This window comes from Alosa sapidissima, chromosome 7, assembly GCF_018492685.1.
Source record: "Alosa sapidissima isolate fAloSap1 chromosome 7, fAloSap1.pri, whole genome shotgun sequence".
Classification (NCBI taxonomy): Eukaryota; Metazoa; Chordata; class Actinopteri; order Clupeiformes; family Clupeidae; genus Alosa; species Alosa sapidissima.
This window is the reverse complement of record NC_055963.1, coordinates 17,284,726-17,300,560: the sequence shown is the minus strand read 5'-3', so window position 1 is coordinate 17,300,560 and position 15,835 is coordinate 17,284,726. Positions and strand designations below refer to the sequence as shown.

Sequence of the window (15,835 nt, the reverse complement as noted above, 5' to 3'; positions counted from 1 at the left end):
GCACAAATTCTGTTCATAGCATAGCCCCTTAATAGATGTGCAAGTAGCACACTAGCACTCTTGGGCGTTAGCCTCCTTGGTAGCACTAGCACACCTCATGGGTCCAGACCATAGACTGTAAAGGTCCAGACCCATGTTCGAGCGCACTTGTCTTTACAGCACAGGTTGCACTGGCATGGAACTGAATATAAGCCTTAACACAATCTTCTTGCCAAATCCATTGTTAAAGGGTGGGGGTCTGTTTTCATTCAGGCACAACTGAGACACCCCGAACAATAATTGTCTGATGGGCGTTCATGTTATTTCTGTTCCAACCTGGCGATTTGGGGCTGACCCATTCCATCCACTTCCTCGGTACATTGTCATAACCCTGCAAACCACATCCCAGTCACGTCCCACTGACGTCATGGCACAGTTAATGTCATTTCTATGTTTTTACTGAGTATTAGAGTTTGTGTGTAAACTATCAGGACCACTGGTTCTTGTCAGATAATCCCCCCACCCACACCCACACAAGTGTGGAGGATAATGAAGATCGGTGACGGCGTGGGTGGGGATGGGGTGGACTGTTCTTCTTGATCGAGCAGCCAGGGTCAGGGATTTGACAGAGATGATGACTTGCATTGACTGATAACGACCATTTCAGATCTGCTAACGTACCAGCACCGATAATTCTGTTTGTTTGTTTGTTTGTGTGGCTTGTTTAAAGGCATTATGAGGTATTACATGACAGCTGATATGATTGGCTGCCACGATGACCACAGCCCAATCCCTGACATCAGTTGATTCTGGAACGACTCTGAGCCGCATCAAGGCCGGATCTCAGCCAGATGTGTCCGACAGTTAACGTCTGCAATCCGGGATCAGCCTCTGCCCTGCCGATCTGGGTCGCTATAGATACAGATAAAGCAAGCCAAGCCAAGCCAAACCAAATCAGTGTCTTGTGCTTCAGGACAGCAACTGGAAATGGACAGGACTTCTTATATGTCACCACTCACAACTGTCCATCCTTTTGAAATGACATACCATCTCTATCAGATACCATAGCTGTCTACTGTATAACGCTGTGCAAACGTTTTAAGAACCCTTAGAAGAATGAGGTAAATTGATGATGGCTTTTAGAATGACAATAATAGTTTTTACTCATCAATTACCATCTTTGCTGCCATCTTTAGGGGAAAGTCCGTAGGAGTCGATTGCCAAGTGTGGAGTAACACGCTCTGGAAATTCACAATTTCGTCGCCGTTTTAAAAAAAAAAAAAACATAGTCCAGTATTTCTTTTGAAATTGAAATGAAGTTGTATGGACTGGACTATGTTTTTTTTTTGTTTTTTTTTTTGATGAAATTCATTCTGGACTCTCTATCCGACCACATAAAGACCTTGGGATACTTCGGTTTGGCTTTAGGGACCCTCTACTCACTACCACGTAAGTGTAATGTTGTTTGGAACTGTAGAAGAGGTATAAAAATAGCGTTTTGTAGCGGCGAAATAATATGCCCTTCTCACTTCCACGCTAACGAGTTTTGACTAAAAACGGTAAAATCGAACTTTCTCAAAACACATCCGAATGACATGATTTTGATGTCAACTCAACGTATGTACTCCCAATCATCCGTAAATTGATCTAAAGTGCATTTTACTCCGGATAATACCTTTAACTGTGGGTTATGATCCGTCTGTCTGTGCTAACACGCTAACTGGCTAAAATTAAGCCCCAGTCATTTGGAGCCTGAGCCATCAGGCCAGTGAGGCATGTGCTACGATTAAATCATCTCTGCCCTCCGCAATGAACGGTGATTAAACTAATGATAAAAAACAGTGTTATAACAGAAAAAACTATTATAAAGAATACAGTACATTCACAAAGCATCCTGCATGTTTTTGCCTTTCAAGAACTAGCTGCTACCAACACACAAAATGCCAAGGTATGGAAATGTCAAGCAATGTTTTGCAATAAGGATTACATGCAGGATCACAGTTTCTATTTTTAACAGCAAATTTCAACCTAACACAAAACACTAGACCTTTAAAGCTTGTTCAAAACATTTCTATTCCTGCTCTATCCTATGACCGACAGAAGACAATAACAGGTAAAATGCCCAGATTGAAAGGAGAGGGAGAAGCCTGGCTAACATTTTAAACTAAAAATCAGTCAATCATCATCAGCAGCAGGACAAGCATTTGCATCATCACCTCCACAATGACCATCCCAACTGTACCGCATAGTCTGCCCATGTCTTTCAATTCTTACAAGAGGATTCTACTGTAAGCAAGGAACCTTGAATATGCTGTTATTAACAAGTCATTACAAAAATATCATATTGTGTGTGTCATAATAACAACCTGTTATGTATACTATTTTAGGAAAGTCAAGCATCCACATAATATAGAACTAAAGACAAAGAACTTTTAACTAAAACCAAACTGTCATTATCAGCAATGGCACAAGCATCATCCCCATCCCCATCACCATGGTAGCATAGCAGCAGCTCTCTGTCTAAACAAACTCAAGAGGATTTTAAGTCTGGATCCTGTCAGTTGTGACAGGATAAACAGTGACAAGATATTCCTTTACCTTCGGTCACTCTGCTGTCCCTGTAGCCTCCTGAACATAGTCAGCATCTCCTTCTCTACTTAATGCTATACAGGAAGATCCTGTACGGGTTCAGATTCCAATTCACATTCAGGCTTAGATACCAATTCAGATTGAGACCCTGATTCAGACTGATACACAGCAGGGGAGATTTGATACAGCCGTCTGCGTCATGACAGAAAGAGATTGAGTACCACTCCATGACTGAAGAGAACAACGTGTGTGTGTGTGTGTGTGTGTGTGTGTGAGCATGTATGTGTGTGCGTGCGTGTGCGCATGTGTGCAAGAGAGAGAGAGCTAGCCTTTGGGCCGGCAGGCAAACTACTCTGTAACTTACCCCCACCCGACCCTTAGTCTCTCCCTCCCTCCCTCCCTCTTTCAATCTCTCCTCCCTCCCTCTCAGCTTCACAACTGTGAGTGACTATCATTACATGAAATGGTTTGGAGAAATATATTGTCAGAAGTTGAGATGGTTTGGGAAGTCTTGGACACATACTAGCGTGGCTGGCTAGTTTGGATGTGAAGGACAAATGTGTCATTATCCAAAGGCCCTCTCTATTGGTCAGGCTTTATTTATTATGTGACATCCTGAACTTCTACGTGTCCAACACTGTGTTGTTGACATCACTCCGTCATTGCCTGTCAATCAAAAGATGAAAAAGCCCTTTGTTGAGATTTTTGTCCTCTCTCAGAGCCTGTCAATCACACTCTCTTCACTCACTCTCTTCTCTCTCCTCCTCCTCTTCTCTGCATCTCACCACCACTTTAGAGTCACACTTCTTTGTCAGTGTGTTTGTTTGGTAACACTTACAGTATCGACATAAGAGTGACAAGACACTGTTGTGAACACATGACACTGTCATGACATAATGAAACCTAACCCTAACCCTAACCCAAACCCTAATCCTAACCTCTAACCCTAACCCTAACTCTAACCCATAACCCTTATAACAAAAACCGAATGTCACTTAATAACAGAAGCGTTACGTCATAAACGTTTATGACTTGTTTATAACACGTTCATGACAGTGTCATGTCACTCTTATGTCAACACTGTCAAGTAAAGTGTAACCATTTCGGTATCATCAGATGTGTCAGTATCACACTTCCTTAGTCAGTGTGTTTGTTTATCATCAAATGTGCCAGTGTTGGGCCATCTGCTTGACACGACTTTATTAAATAAGCCATGTCAGAGACCAGGCCGGGGAAAAGCTCCTTATTCTCCATCCCTATAGGCTCAGATCGCCATGGCAATCTACCCTAAAGCCCATCATCTCTGTCCATTTCTCCCGGTTCTGCTGTGATTAGCCCTGATTGGAAACGCGGATCGGAGGGGATCACAAGATTGGCCTGACGACTGACTGGCTGACCAGTCATTTTCTCTCGCTCGCACTGATCTGCGGATTCTCTTCCAGAGACAGATGGTTCGGACTCCACAGCAATGGCAGTAATTAGCGCTTGAGTAATTGCACCCAGTTGGTGGCGGCGTGGATCGCGTGCACTAAGCAACTCCACTGGGACATACCCTACGTGTGCATGTGCATGTGTGTGTATGTGTGACTGCCTCTGTCTTTCTCTCTGTGTGTGCAGGACGTCTGACAATCCCAATGCTGACACCAATATGACACACTCACACACTGCCTCCCTCTGGGAGAGTGGGGTGAAAAGATTGATGACTTCCCTGAGTGTGTGTGTGTGTGTGTGTGTGTGTGTGTGTAGACTCAGAGGTGTCTAGATAATTACATGATTGCGTGACTTTGCAGTCTGTCTGCCAGTATGCAGAGATGTCTGGGTGATTGAGTTACATTACTCCTGATGAAATTTGGCTTCTGGAGTCGAACGTCCTCAAGCTGTGCTGCCCATTTGTCTTAACCATCTCATTACACGTCACATGTGACATGTACAAACTCTGCTGTTTCCTCTCTTTCTATCCTTTTCAATAGTTTCTTTTCCCTTTCCTCTTTCTCTCTGCATCTCTCCATCCTCTTGTACCCCTCCCAGCATCCCGCTAACTTCTTCTGCTTTTTGTCCCTATTCTCTCACCATACTTCCTGCTCTATCCCTCCACCCCTTTCTTATTCAATCTCTTTCTCTATCTTCATCTGCCTCTCTTCCCCCTCCCTTTCTCTCATTTTTTTCACTTTGATCCTTCCAAGGCCTCCCTTTCTTTGCCTTTGTCCTTCCGTAAAACCCTGACTTTCTTTTCTTCTCTCTCTCTCTCTCTCTCTCTCTCTCCCTCTCCTCCTCCTCTCCTGTGGTAACTGTAAATCGCTGGTTCACCCAAGGCTGAGGCTCTCAGAGCGGCAGTCCTCTGCCCATTTAAGAGGCATGATGTGGATTGTGGCCCTTTTATGAACCACCGAATGGTGGGGCAACACAAAAAACACACACAAACGCTCAACCCTGCAGGGCCTACTGTAATATGTGTGTATGTGTGTGAGTGTGTGTGTGTTTTTCCATGTATACAAGTGTGTATCACAGACACAAATCTTTGTTGTGTACAAGTGTGTTTGTTTATGTGAGAGTGTTTTGCGTCTTTTTTCTCCATCACTAATCCCTCTGTGCGGCGGAAGTCTTTCCCAATCACAGAGAGAACCACCCGTTCGGTTCCGCTTCACTGCACAGGCTGGGATAAGTCAGTAAAACATGGCCCGCGCGTGAATAAACAAATCTGTGAGCCGAGCAGGCAATAATACTCCTTTAGAGAAGAGAAGAAAAAAGGAGTGCATTCCTCTCCAAGCCACACAGAGGGTATTTAAGAGAGGGTGGAACGGGGGCAGGTTTTGTTTCTCACTGTTGAATGCCGCCCCCCCCCCCCCCCCCCCCCCGCTAAGCCAGTGTCGGAGTTAGCAAGCCAGTTTCAGTGTCAGCCAAGAGTGTCAGCCAGCCTGTTTGAATCCAGTGACACATTTGGCAGAGCTGGGGCTCTCCCAGTAACGAGGGAGAGGAGGAGAGAAAGGCTGAGAGAGAAAAACACAGAAAGGAGAACATAAGAGGAGAGGAGGGAAAGGGATGGGAGAGGAGAGAGGACAGGAGAGAAGAGAAGAAGAGAGGAGAGGAGAGAGGAGAGGGGATGAGAGGAGAGGAGGGGAGTGGAGAGGAGCGAAGCGAAGAGGAGGGGAGAGGAGAGGAGGAATAAGTTATACCTTGCTGTCAGCTAGTATGCAAGGGTCAGCTAGAGTCTGACTGAGGTAAATGTCAACAGTGGGAGGTGGCCACACAACCCTGTGTAGTAGATGTCCGTGTATCCCCCAATTTCTTGTCACCTGGACAGACTCCAAGCGCACTAGAAACTATAACAAGAACTACCTGTCTGTGGCGTCCACAGGTGTCCATGTGCGGAAGTAAGAGGCGATAAGAGGAAGAGGAAGGAGTGGTGCAGAGAGGAGACGCAGAGGAGAGGAGTGGTATGGAGCAGAGGGGAGTTGGAGGGGAGGGGTTGTTGACGTCTCTATTAGTGTTGGCATGGCAGCAGCGGCAGGACCAGTGACGGAGGGAGGCGGCAGAAGCCGGACATGAAAGACCTGATCCCATTAGTAAGACAGATGGGATTAACACACACACACACACACACACACAGACCCGACACAGAGGCACACACACACACACACAAAGAAGAACAGGCCAGCGGGCTAAACACGGTGGGGGGGGGGGGGGGTGTTGCAGAGAATGAGAAGGGAAGAGAGAGACAGACAGAGGGGGTGATAGAGACAGAGAGAGAGAGAGAGAGAAGTAGGAGAGGGTGAGGGAGAAAAAGAGAGTGGGGAGAGAGGAGTGATAAATAAATAGTGAGAGATATGAAGTGGGTGACAGAGAGAATGAAAGGGAGGTGATGGAGCTAGAGAGAGAGAGAGAGAGAGAACTCCAGAACAAGAGGGGGAACATTCTTGCTGCTCTCTGAGGGTGCACATGGCAATGGCTGCAGTGAAAGTGTACAAATTAACTTTTAACGTTTAACTTGTGACTTTGCCATTCAAATGGACTCGCAGTGATGGAAACTATACTAGCCTATGTAGCATCTGCAGATTTGAATTGTACAAGGTAGACAATAGTAGAGCATAGATAGAATAAAACAGTTTTTCACAAATTGAAGCAGGATCATTTGTGCACACTGAATCATGCCAACCCACTATAACAGTGGTACTGGATAATACTAGACTGCTGCAAATCGTTTGATGGGCAACACATCGCCGTTAAATCATCATAATGGTCACTGTGACACTAACGTGTCTTTGATTTAGTGGTCAGCAAGCCACTGAATGCATAATGCATCTGTTGTGGGCTACCCAGATGTTTGTGTGTGCTTTTTGATAAAGTGCTTCAGAATTGAGTTATGGTGACAGTGACACATGAGCTGGGGGTGAAACTGCTACGTGTTGATTAAAATCAGCTGGGGGGAGGGGGGTACTCAGGGAAGGATTAGCTGGTTTGGGACTGACTGGTTTGGGGTGGGAGAGGGGGTATTAGGGAGGAACTGATTTTGTAATTGTACAGGGGTATGGGGGGCACTTAGGGAAGGATACGCTGGTTTGGGTAGGACTGGACAGGGGTATTGGGGGGGGGGGGGCACTTGGGGACGGCTGGTGAGGGGTGACTTTGTTGCTTAACTCAATTAGTGAATTAGCAGAGCACAGACGCGCAGCAAGAGCTGCCCTGGGCCATCAACGACTCCTGCCAGTGCGTCAGAGCCTAACAATGCACAGCTACTCACAGGCAGTCAAACAAAGCCTGACACACACACACACACACACACACACACACACACACACACACACACAGACACACACCTTCTTTCCTACAATGACTTTTACTCTTTATTCTCTCTTTCACTTTTGTTAACGTTGTTAATGTTCCTTTTTCCCCCAACACGCGCACACACACACACACACACACACACACACACACATACACACACAGCACTGATCCCTCTGGAATTCCCCATGTGTCCTTTGGAGTTTGTTCCACTCGGCTTCTTGGGGTACTTCACATACCCCGTAGGTGGAACAAGAGCTCGAGATATGCCCTCCTCTCTCCCCACTCGTATAAGAATGGCATCCGTGCCCGAGTGTGTGTGTGTGTGTGTGTGTGTGTGTGTTGCCCTGTGTGCCTGCTGTTTCTCTGCAGTCACCCCAGGCCATGCTCAGACACAATGGCGGCATGCATGACATGCCATCGCAGCTCGATGCACACCACCCAGCGTACGTGACTCCCCATGATCACGGCAGTCTGCATGTATTTGGCAAGTGCCACATTTCCACTGCTGCGAAGCTCTACAAGAAAGAATGGAATAGCGTGCACTGCTATCCCACCCCAATGCAACATACATCCAACATACGTCATTGCCCATAATTAAAATACGTATCTGGTCAGTGTCACATTTTCAGTATGTCTGTAATGGCTTAAAACTCAAATGTTGGCTGTGCAGGCTTACTGCATGGAGACTGTATTAAGCCACCGCTCATACAGGACAGCAGAGTGAAACAATACAGACCTGCCCAGAAGAGAGCTGAAAAGGAGACTACAACTCCCATCACACCTCAGTGTACAACCCTGTTTTGGGACAAATGTAAATGTAAATGTAAACCCTATATGTAATTCAGAATGGTGCAAAGACAATATATAAATTGTTGAAGCAGAGAAATGTAATTGTGTTTTTTGGAAAATATACGTGAATTTTAAATTTGATGCCAGCAGCATGTCTCAAAAACACTGGGACAGGGACATGTACTACTGTGTTGCTCACCTTTTAATAACATTTGTGAACGGAGGAGAGCAGTTGGAGTTGGAGTTCTGAGAATGGAATGTTCTGGACTGCAGACAGGCCTTTTGAGCACCTGGACACGTCTTTTATAGTTTTATAGAGCCATGTTGTAATGTGGGCAGAATGCAGCTTTGCGATCTACAGTATGGTCTTTTAGTCCCCCACCGTTGACTTCAAGGCAGCGCTGCCTTGGTTAGGTGCCTTGAAGAGGACAGTGGCAGTGCTGCCTTGAAGTCGATAGTGGAGGCCCAGAAGACCATCAAGCCAGATTGGCATTGATTTCCTGAAATATCCAATTTTTTTCTGAAAAAGACATTGTCTGGATGGCAGCATATGTTGCTCAAAATATGTATAGACTGCAGACTGCCCATGCCATAGGGACTAGTGCACCTCCATACCATCACATATGCTGTCCTTTGAGCTGTGCGCTAATAACAAGTTGGGATGGTTCTCTTTAGCCCGGAGGATACAGAGTCCATGATTTCCAATAAGAATGACAATTACACAATGAATGCACGCACGTTGCATGCTTTATGCTTTACAGGTGCCATAAAACATGTCACACTTTGCGTGACCCAAGTTGAGTATCTTGATCAACAACCAAAACCTGTTTCTAATTTTATGACGAAACCACTAATTGGCATCCCCGGTAATGGTGATTCCAGGACTGCATATGTGTAGCTTTTGTGGGTGGTTGTGTGTGTACGCATGCTTGTATCTAAGTTGAAGAGAGAGAAATAGGGAGAGGCAGAGGATGAAAGAGACATATAGAATGTGTGTGTGTGTGTTTATGAATGAGAGAAAGACACAAAGAAAGACAGAAGAAAGAGAGAGAGAGTATGTGTTTGTATGTGTCTGTTTATGTATAAGAGGGAGAGAGAGAGAGAGAGAGAGCAATACAACATTAGTCTGTAGTATCTGTGTCCAGTTCAAACAGTTTTGGCTTACTACAGATTACTTCACAGAGCACACTTTTACCACATGGTCACAAGCCATGACCATACAACCTCCTACGCCATCATTTCAGACCCATTTGGGCTTTAGATCCGTATATACACAGTTTGTCATAGCTATTAATAGCCCCATCAACCCTTCAAACAGCTTAAAATACCATAAATCTCAGCAGGCAGAATGGCCCAGCTCAGCTAAGCTGATGGCCTCAGTCATGAAGTTGGTCTGTGTGCACTGTACCAAGTGTGGGTGTGTGTGCGTAAGTGAATGTGTGAGTGTGTGTGTGTGTGTATGTGTGTATGTGTGTGTGTGTGTGTGCCTGCGTACGTGCAATGTGCATCCGGGCGCGCATGCTTGCATGCTTGCATGTGAGCATGCGTGCATAGGTGAATGAGTGAGTGAGTGTGTGAGTGTGTGTGTGTGTGTGTGTTTGTGTGTGCGTTTCACTACATGCATCCAGAGGTGACATATGGCCTGTCAAGGGATTTCTTTGTCTCAGTGCCTGATGATGCATGTAACAAGAATGGCAGCAATGACGAGCAGCAGCAAATAAATATACATCGGCATCTGGCATCTGGATCTTCGAGGTTGATCAACAAAGTTGTGTACGTCTGCATTTTTCTGAACCATAACCCTGTTCACAGGGAGGTGGGCTAAAAGCAGAACAAGCTAATCGGATTGGTCTGTACACAAATATGCAATCAATTAACAAATCCTGCAACAGAATGGTGTTATGTATAATGAACTGAATAATCCAAGTGGGGTAAAGACATTTCATCTCTGTCACAACTCCAACTGCTTCTGTTAGCTTAGTGCAGAGCGTTAGTGTTAGCTTCCATATTAGCATTGCCGTTAGTGTTAGCTTCCATATTAGCATTGCCATTAGCATTAACCCTTAGCTTTTTCTAAACTTGCAGGCTGAGGCATTTGCGACACTGGGGTCACGGGTTTAATCCTCAGAATAACGAGTACTAAAAACATGCAATCCTTTGCTGTGCTGTAAGTCGCTCTGGATAAAAACTACTGAGCTAAACAAATAAAAGCAGCAGGTCTTAATGCTAGTGTAATCACCATTGTGTGGCCTGCCTGCCTGAGCAGAATTAGGCCTCAAAGTGAGAATCCTGCCCATGGATAATCTGCCCTTTGTGTAGCAGGTGACTCTGTGTTACATATCTGAAAGGACCCTCAGAAAAAACGGTTAATCTCTCTCAAATGGCCGTGTTGTATTCTGATTGTGGATGCTATTGTCATATTGGTTTGTTAGCAGCGGTTCCTGTGGTTTTTAGATGAGCAATTTATGTCAGACCTAAGATGGATTTACATGGTACTGGACACTATAATAGTAGTTTATTGTTGACATACAAAAGTACAAAAATTAACATCTGAATGAGTAACACACCATAACACAAATCTTCCTCTCCCAAGCATTCAGAGCAGTACACACAGGCACACATGCCAGCAGCCCAATCTGCTTTAGCCAGACAGCTGTAGGGGTGAAGGTTTACCAGTAGTACCTGAGGGAGGGCTGTCTGCATGCTGCATTTATACTGGACTGACACACACACACACACACACACACACACACACACACACACACACACACACACACAGAAATGAGGTAATTTATGTTCATCCGGTCATCCTCTATAGTTTGACATGCCTTCAATCCTCTCATCCATACGGGAAGATCTCTCTACCCTCCTCTCATCTTAGGTCAACAGTACATCAGGCAAAAAAGAAATGTTTTTTTTGTTTTTCAAGGTGAATTGATTTAAATATTTTCTCCTTGATTAGCAACTAGCCTTCATCGCATCACCTTGGGGAAAATAAATCATGAGAGAAATAGAAGAACTAGAAGAGGGGAAACAGGTGGAGTGGTGTGTCAGGACCTGGACAGAGAAACACTCCTGCACACTGAACCCAATTATTCCAGCTTGGAGCCGATAACGTTGTGATTTACAACACAGAGAGGGCTGTGTGTTTCATCAGAATGTGAACTCCCTATGACCTATGACCTCAGAGTCATTCAGCACCTAACTCTTCCAGTTGACCCACAAGTCACTATGGAACACTGAAACATTGCACTATGGAACACTGAAACATTGCACTATGGAACACTGAAACATGAAACATTGCACTATGGAACACTGAAACATTGCACTATGAAACACTGAAACATTGCATATTGAACTTGAGAGTAGCGCAAAGGCAAGTGGACGGATGGGACGAGACACAGATGGGTCATTTTACTATCACTTACAGACACAGCAAGGTGAGAAAGTGAATGAGACAGTGAGAGATACAAAGAGAGAGAGTGTGTGAGTGTGTGTGCTTGTGTGTGTGTGAGAGTGTGAGTAAGAGACAGAGAGAGAGAGATCTTACCTCCATCCATGCATTCGGAGTCCCGGACATTGGTCTCCACAGCGCATACATGGCTGCCCCCGATCAGGATCCTCAATCTCCTCCTTTGGACACACAACACACACACAAATGCATATTTAACACACACATTAAAAAATCTAGTGCTGTTCACACAGTTCAGTGCAAAACACCCTAATGCCCTAATGTGCAAAAAGCAAACATGGAATTCTACTCCATGGATTCAGACATTCACACACTTATGAAGCGATGATTCTCTGGTTTCTAGTCCCATTGGTTCTCGAATGAATGAAAGGAGCGCAGATGAAGAACAACCTGACATCATCATCATCATCATCGTGGTTGTCTCATCAATACAGTTTAGTCCATTGGATGCTACTTCATCCCGTTTGGCAACAAACCTGCTCTGAAGCACTCTCAAAAGCCTGAGAAAACACAGGCTTGTTTTTTTTTAACTGAAGACCACTTTTAAAACCAGTCAATAGCAAAGAGCCACAAAACTTTTTTTCTATAAACAATTGTTCAGACAAACAACACTTTGGCAGAGTTCTAAGAGGAATCTAAGTAATTGGGGATGAAGGTTCTAAATAGAAATTTTGTGTCAGTGGACTGGGATGTATCAGCTGGAACAACTAAATGAACTAAATTCCAATCAGCCAGTAGTTCTGAATGTTAACAGAGATTCATTCTGACTTACTGTAAAGTCTCTCTTTGTGTGTTTCCCATTTTCACCCACATCTCACCCACACCCAAGGCTGTGGGAAACCCAAATAAATGACCCGACATGGCACATTTCCAAGCTCTAAAAATCATTATACAAATAATGTTTGACACAATATCGTAACCCCATGAACCTCATTTACACACATTCACACACACATTGCTAACCTAACTTACACTCACATACAGTACACTTAACAAAAAAAAAAAAACACACACACACACCACATAACCTGCATAATGATACGCATAGGTGCACACACACTTTTCCTTTGTTCTGGTTTAGATTTCCTGGGGTCCACCTTTTCCACATGAACCCTTCAGGTTTAGGCCTACAGCCAGAGCTGGCAGAGACTTGCAGTGGAGAACTGTGATTGGTGGACTGGTGTGGCCACAGCTCCAGTTGCTTGGTGAGCCAACAGCTTGGGAATATCCACAGCTTTACTATCCCTGAAGCTCCACTCTGGCATCAAGTGATTTATGATGGAGTACTTGAACACAAGTACGTGTGGGTACATGTGAGATGGCTGCACTAAGGAACATGTTAGATAATATATACGTGTGTGTGTGAGTGTGTTTGTGTGTGTGTGTGTGTTGAGCATTATGCAAATTAATCAGTATAAGTAAAAGGATTCAAGAATGCTAGATAATGCATTTGTGTACACATGTACTATATAGGCAGAACAGAAACACACACTTGCATATACAAATTTCTATGTGTGTGTGTGTATGTGTATTTAGTATGTTTGGGTATGTTTGTGACAGGGAAAGTCTGTTGGTCACATACAGTATGTACACATACTTCATGCACTGCATGCCAACATGCTTCACTCTGTGGACATGTGGTGCAGTAGATATGAGCCCCCTGAGTGCTGAGAGAAAGTGGAATAGAACATTATGTCCAATATGTGGTTTAATGTTCTGCATTATGCCCAACATTCCAATATGTGGTTTAATGTTCTGCATTTCTCATTAGTGGGTCACTTTGATACTAAAAGTATGATTCTATGTAATGACTGTATGATATCTGTACTGTCCCTGTGTATATCTGTGTGTGACTGTATTTAGAGATAAGCGGGAATATTATGACTTTGCAGTGTTTCACTGTTCTGCATGGCTGCGTCAGTAGCTATCTGCTCCGGATTGCCAGGTTGCCACTAATCAGAGTCTGATTCAGTGTAGTCCACGTGAGATGGGATGACCAACGCCATCTCCCGTCAGCCTGGAAGGATACTTAAACCCTAACTATTTCCTTGTCTAGTTAGAGCAGCTGATGGATCTTTAGGTGAAGTCATGCTGTCTCTCCCTTGATGTGCATCATTGTAAATAAACTCTGTTCCTGATTTTTCATTCTATTGGTCTGACTGGGTCTCTATTCATCTATGGTATCAAAATTACCATCAGTGCATAGACCTGAATATGACTTTGTGAGTATGACCCAACTTTATCTGAATGTACCCCTCTCTGTGAATATAGACTAAGTGTATATCTGAATGTACCCCTCTCTATGAATATAGCCCAAGTGTATATATCTGAATGTACCTCTCTCTGTGTGCTTACCCATAACTGTCCCCTCAGGGGGAAACTCTCCTGCTTCAGCTGACATTGAACCTGCTGCATCAGAAACTGCCACCTCAGCACAGCAGAGTACTGCCCGGCTGGCTCGCCAAGCGTCACTTTATGCAGATTTCACCTGAGTGGTGAATACAGACTCTGTGTGTTTACGGGATGAATTAGGTTGCTACTCAGTGTGTGGTTAACAGGGCTAGGAGGTGAGCTCAGCTCATTTCAGACGTCTCTGTGTGAGGCACAGCTCGTTTCAGACGTCTCTGTGTGAGGCACAGCTCATTTGAGATGTCTCTGTGTGAGGTACAGCTCTTGCCTGAATATGTACATTAACCCAGTTACTTTGAAGGAGAGAGAACAAATATGTGTACAGATAAAGAAAAACAGACAGAGTTGTTGTTACTGTTAAACAGTACTGAGGGATCAAGATTAACCCAGGTTAAAAACGGAATAGTGTAGGTGTAGCCTAAGAGAGGCTTTCTGTATGTGTGTGTGTGTGTGTGTGTGTGTGTGTGTGTGTGAGGATGCCCCTGAGGGTGCTGGCTATGTGTGGCCTAAGCTGATGTGCACAGAACGGGGGCTGTGTGTGTATATCTGGGAGTGTGTGTGGAAGAGTAAGTATGAGAAGACTGATCTCTCTCTCTCTCTCTGTGTGTGTGTGTGTGTGTGTGTGTTTCTGTGTGTGCGTGCAGGCATGCATGCACGTGTGTGTACAGACTTAGGCACTCAAAAGAACCCCTGCTGTGTTTATGCTTCGACCAGACCACCAGCCCCCACTCCACTCCTGATTACACACACACCCGCCGACACACAGTGCTGCAGCACACTCAGCCTACTGTCCACAACATGCACACACTGCTGCTGCTGCAGCACTACAGTAAATACACACACACACACACACACACACACACACACACACACACACAGACACACACACACACACACACACACACAGAGACACAGAGACACACACACACACACACACACACACACACACACACACACACACACAGGGGAACACTTAATACAGATAGCCCATTTTAGACACTGCCATAACAGTCTGTAAATCAAGCATGCACCATCACAGCCTAACCCTCATTCAAAGCCCACCACATGCCCTTTTCTTAGTACCTTACCCTTACAAAAGCTGTAAGCCTGCTTATAGTCTCTTGGTCACTGTGTGAGCAGCACATAGTTTAAAATAATACTAAAAGAAACAGCAGTCTAATATGAAATGTGATTTAAATACTGTACATAACATTTGATCTAACAAATTATTCACATTCCATTTTATTCATTCACAGGTCATATGCAATTTAACAGGAAAATGTATCGGGACATAACAATGTTCAGTATTCACCATCTCATCATTTGATAATTTCAATTTATAAAACATAAATAATGATCAATTTTCAGCACTATTAAAGAGACGTTTTCCACATGCTTTAGCTGGTAGCTGAAGCTGTATTTCACTGGTTGCAGTGCTCCTCCACACCTCCAGTGGGGTATGCCATGATCATGCCTTAAAATCAGACTCAGACATGCCCCATATTACCACCATACAGCTGTTTGAAGAGAAAAATCTTTTCTGCGATGCCAGAAACTGCATAAAGATGGAAGCCAGTGAAGGTGTCTTCTAAATTAAGCCCAGTTAATCTTCTCTAGGGCAAGTCGTAAATCTGACGATTGACAAACAGACAAGACAGCACAGCGTGTGTGTGTGTGCATATGAGTCAGTTCTGTAAGTAAGTGGGTGAATGAGTGAGTGAGTGAGTGAATGTATGCATGTGTATGTACTGTATATGTGGTATCTGTGTGTGTGTGTGTGAGTGTCAGCAACGATATAACTTTTTTTTCACCAGG

The 15,835-nt window shown here is 44.4% G+C and overlaps 1 protein-coding gene across 1 annotated transcript in view; it reads right to left on the bottom strand.

Annotated features, from left to right (window-relative positions):
- The window catches only part of prickle3 (prickle homolog 3), a 54,052-nt gene that overhangs the window by 27,916 nt on the left and 10,301 nt on the right, over positions 1-15,835 (bottom strand). The window contains exon 3 of the mRNA XM_042098117.1: positions 11,690-11,772. Coding sequence (XP_041954051.1) covers positions 11,690-11,772 — 83 coding nt within the window. The remainder of the gene's footprint in view (positions 1-11,689; positions 11,773-15,835) is intronic.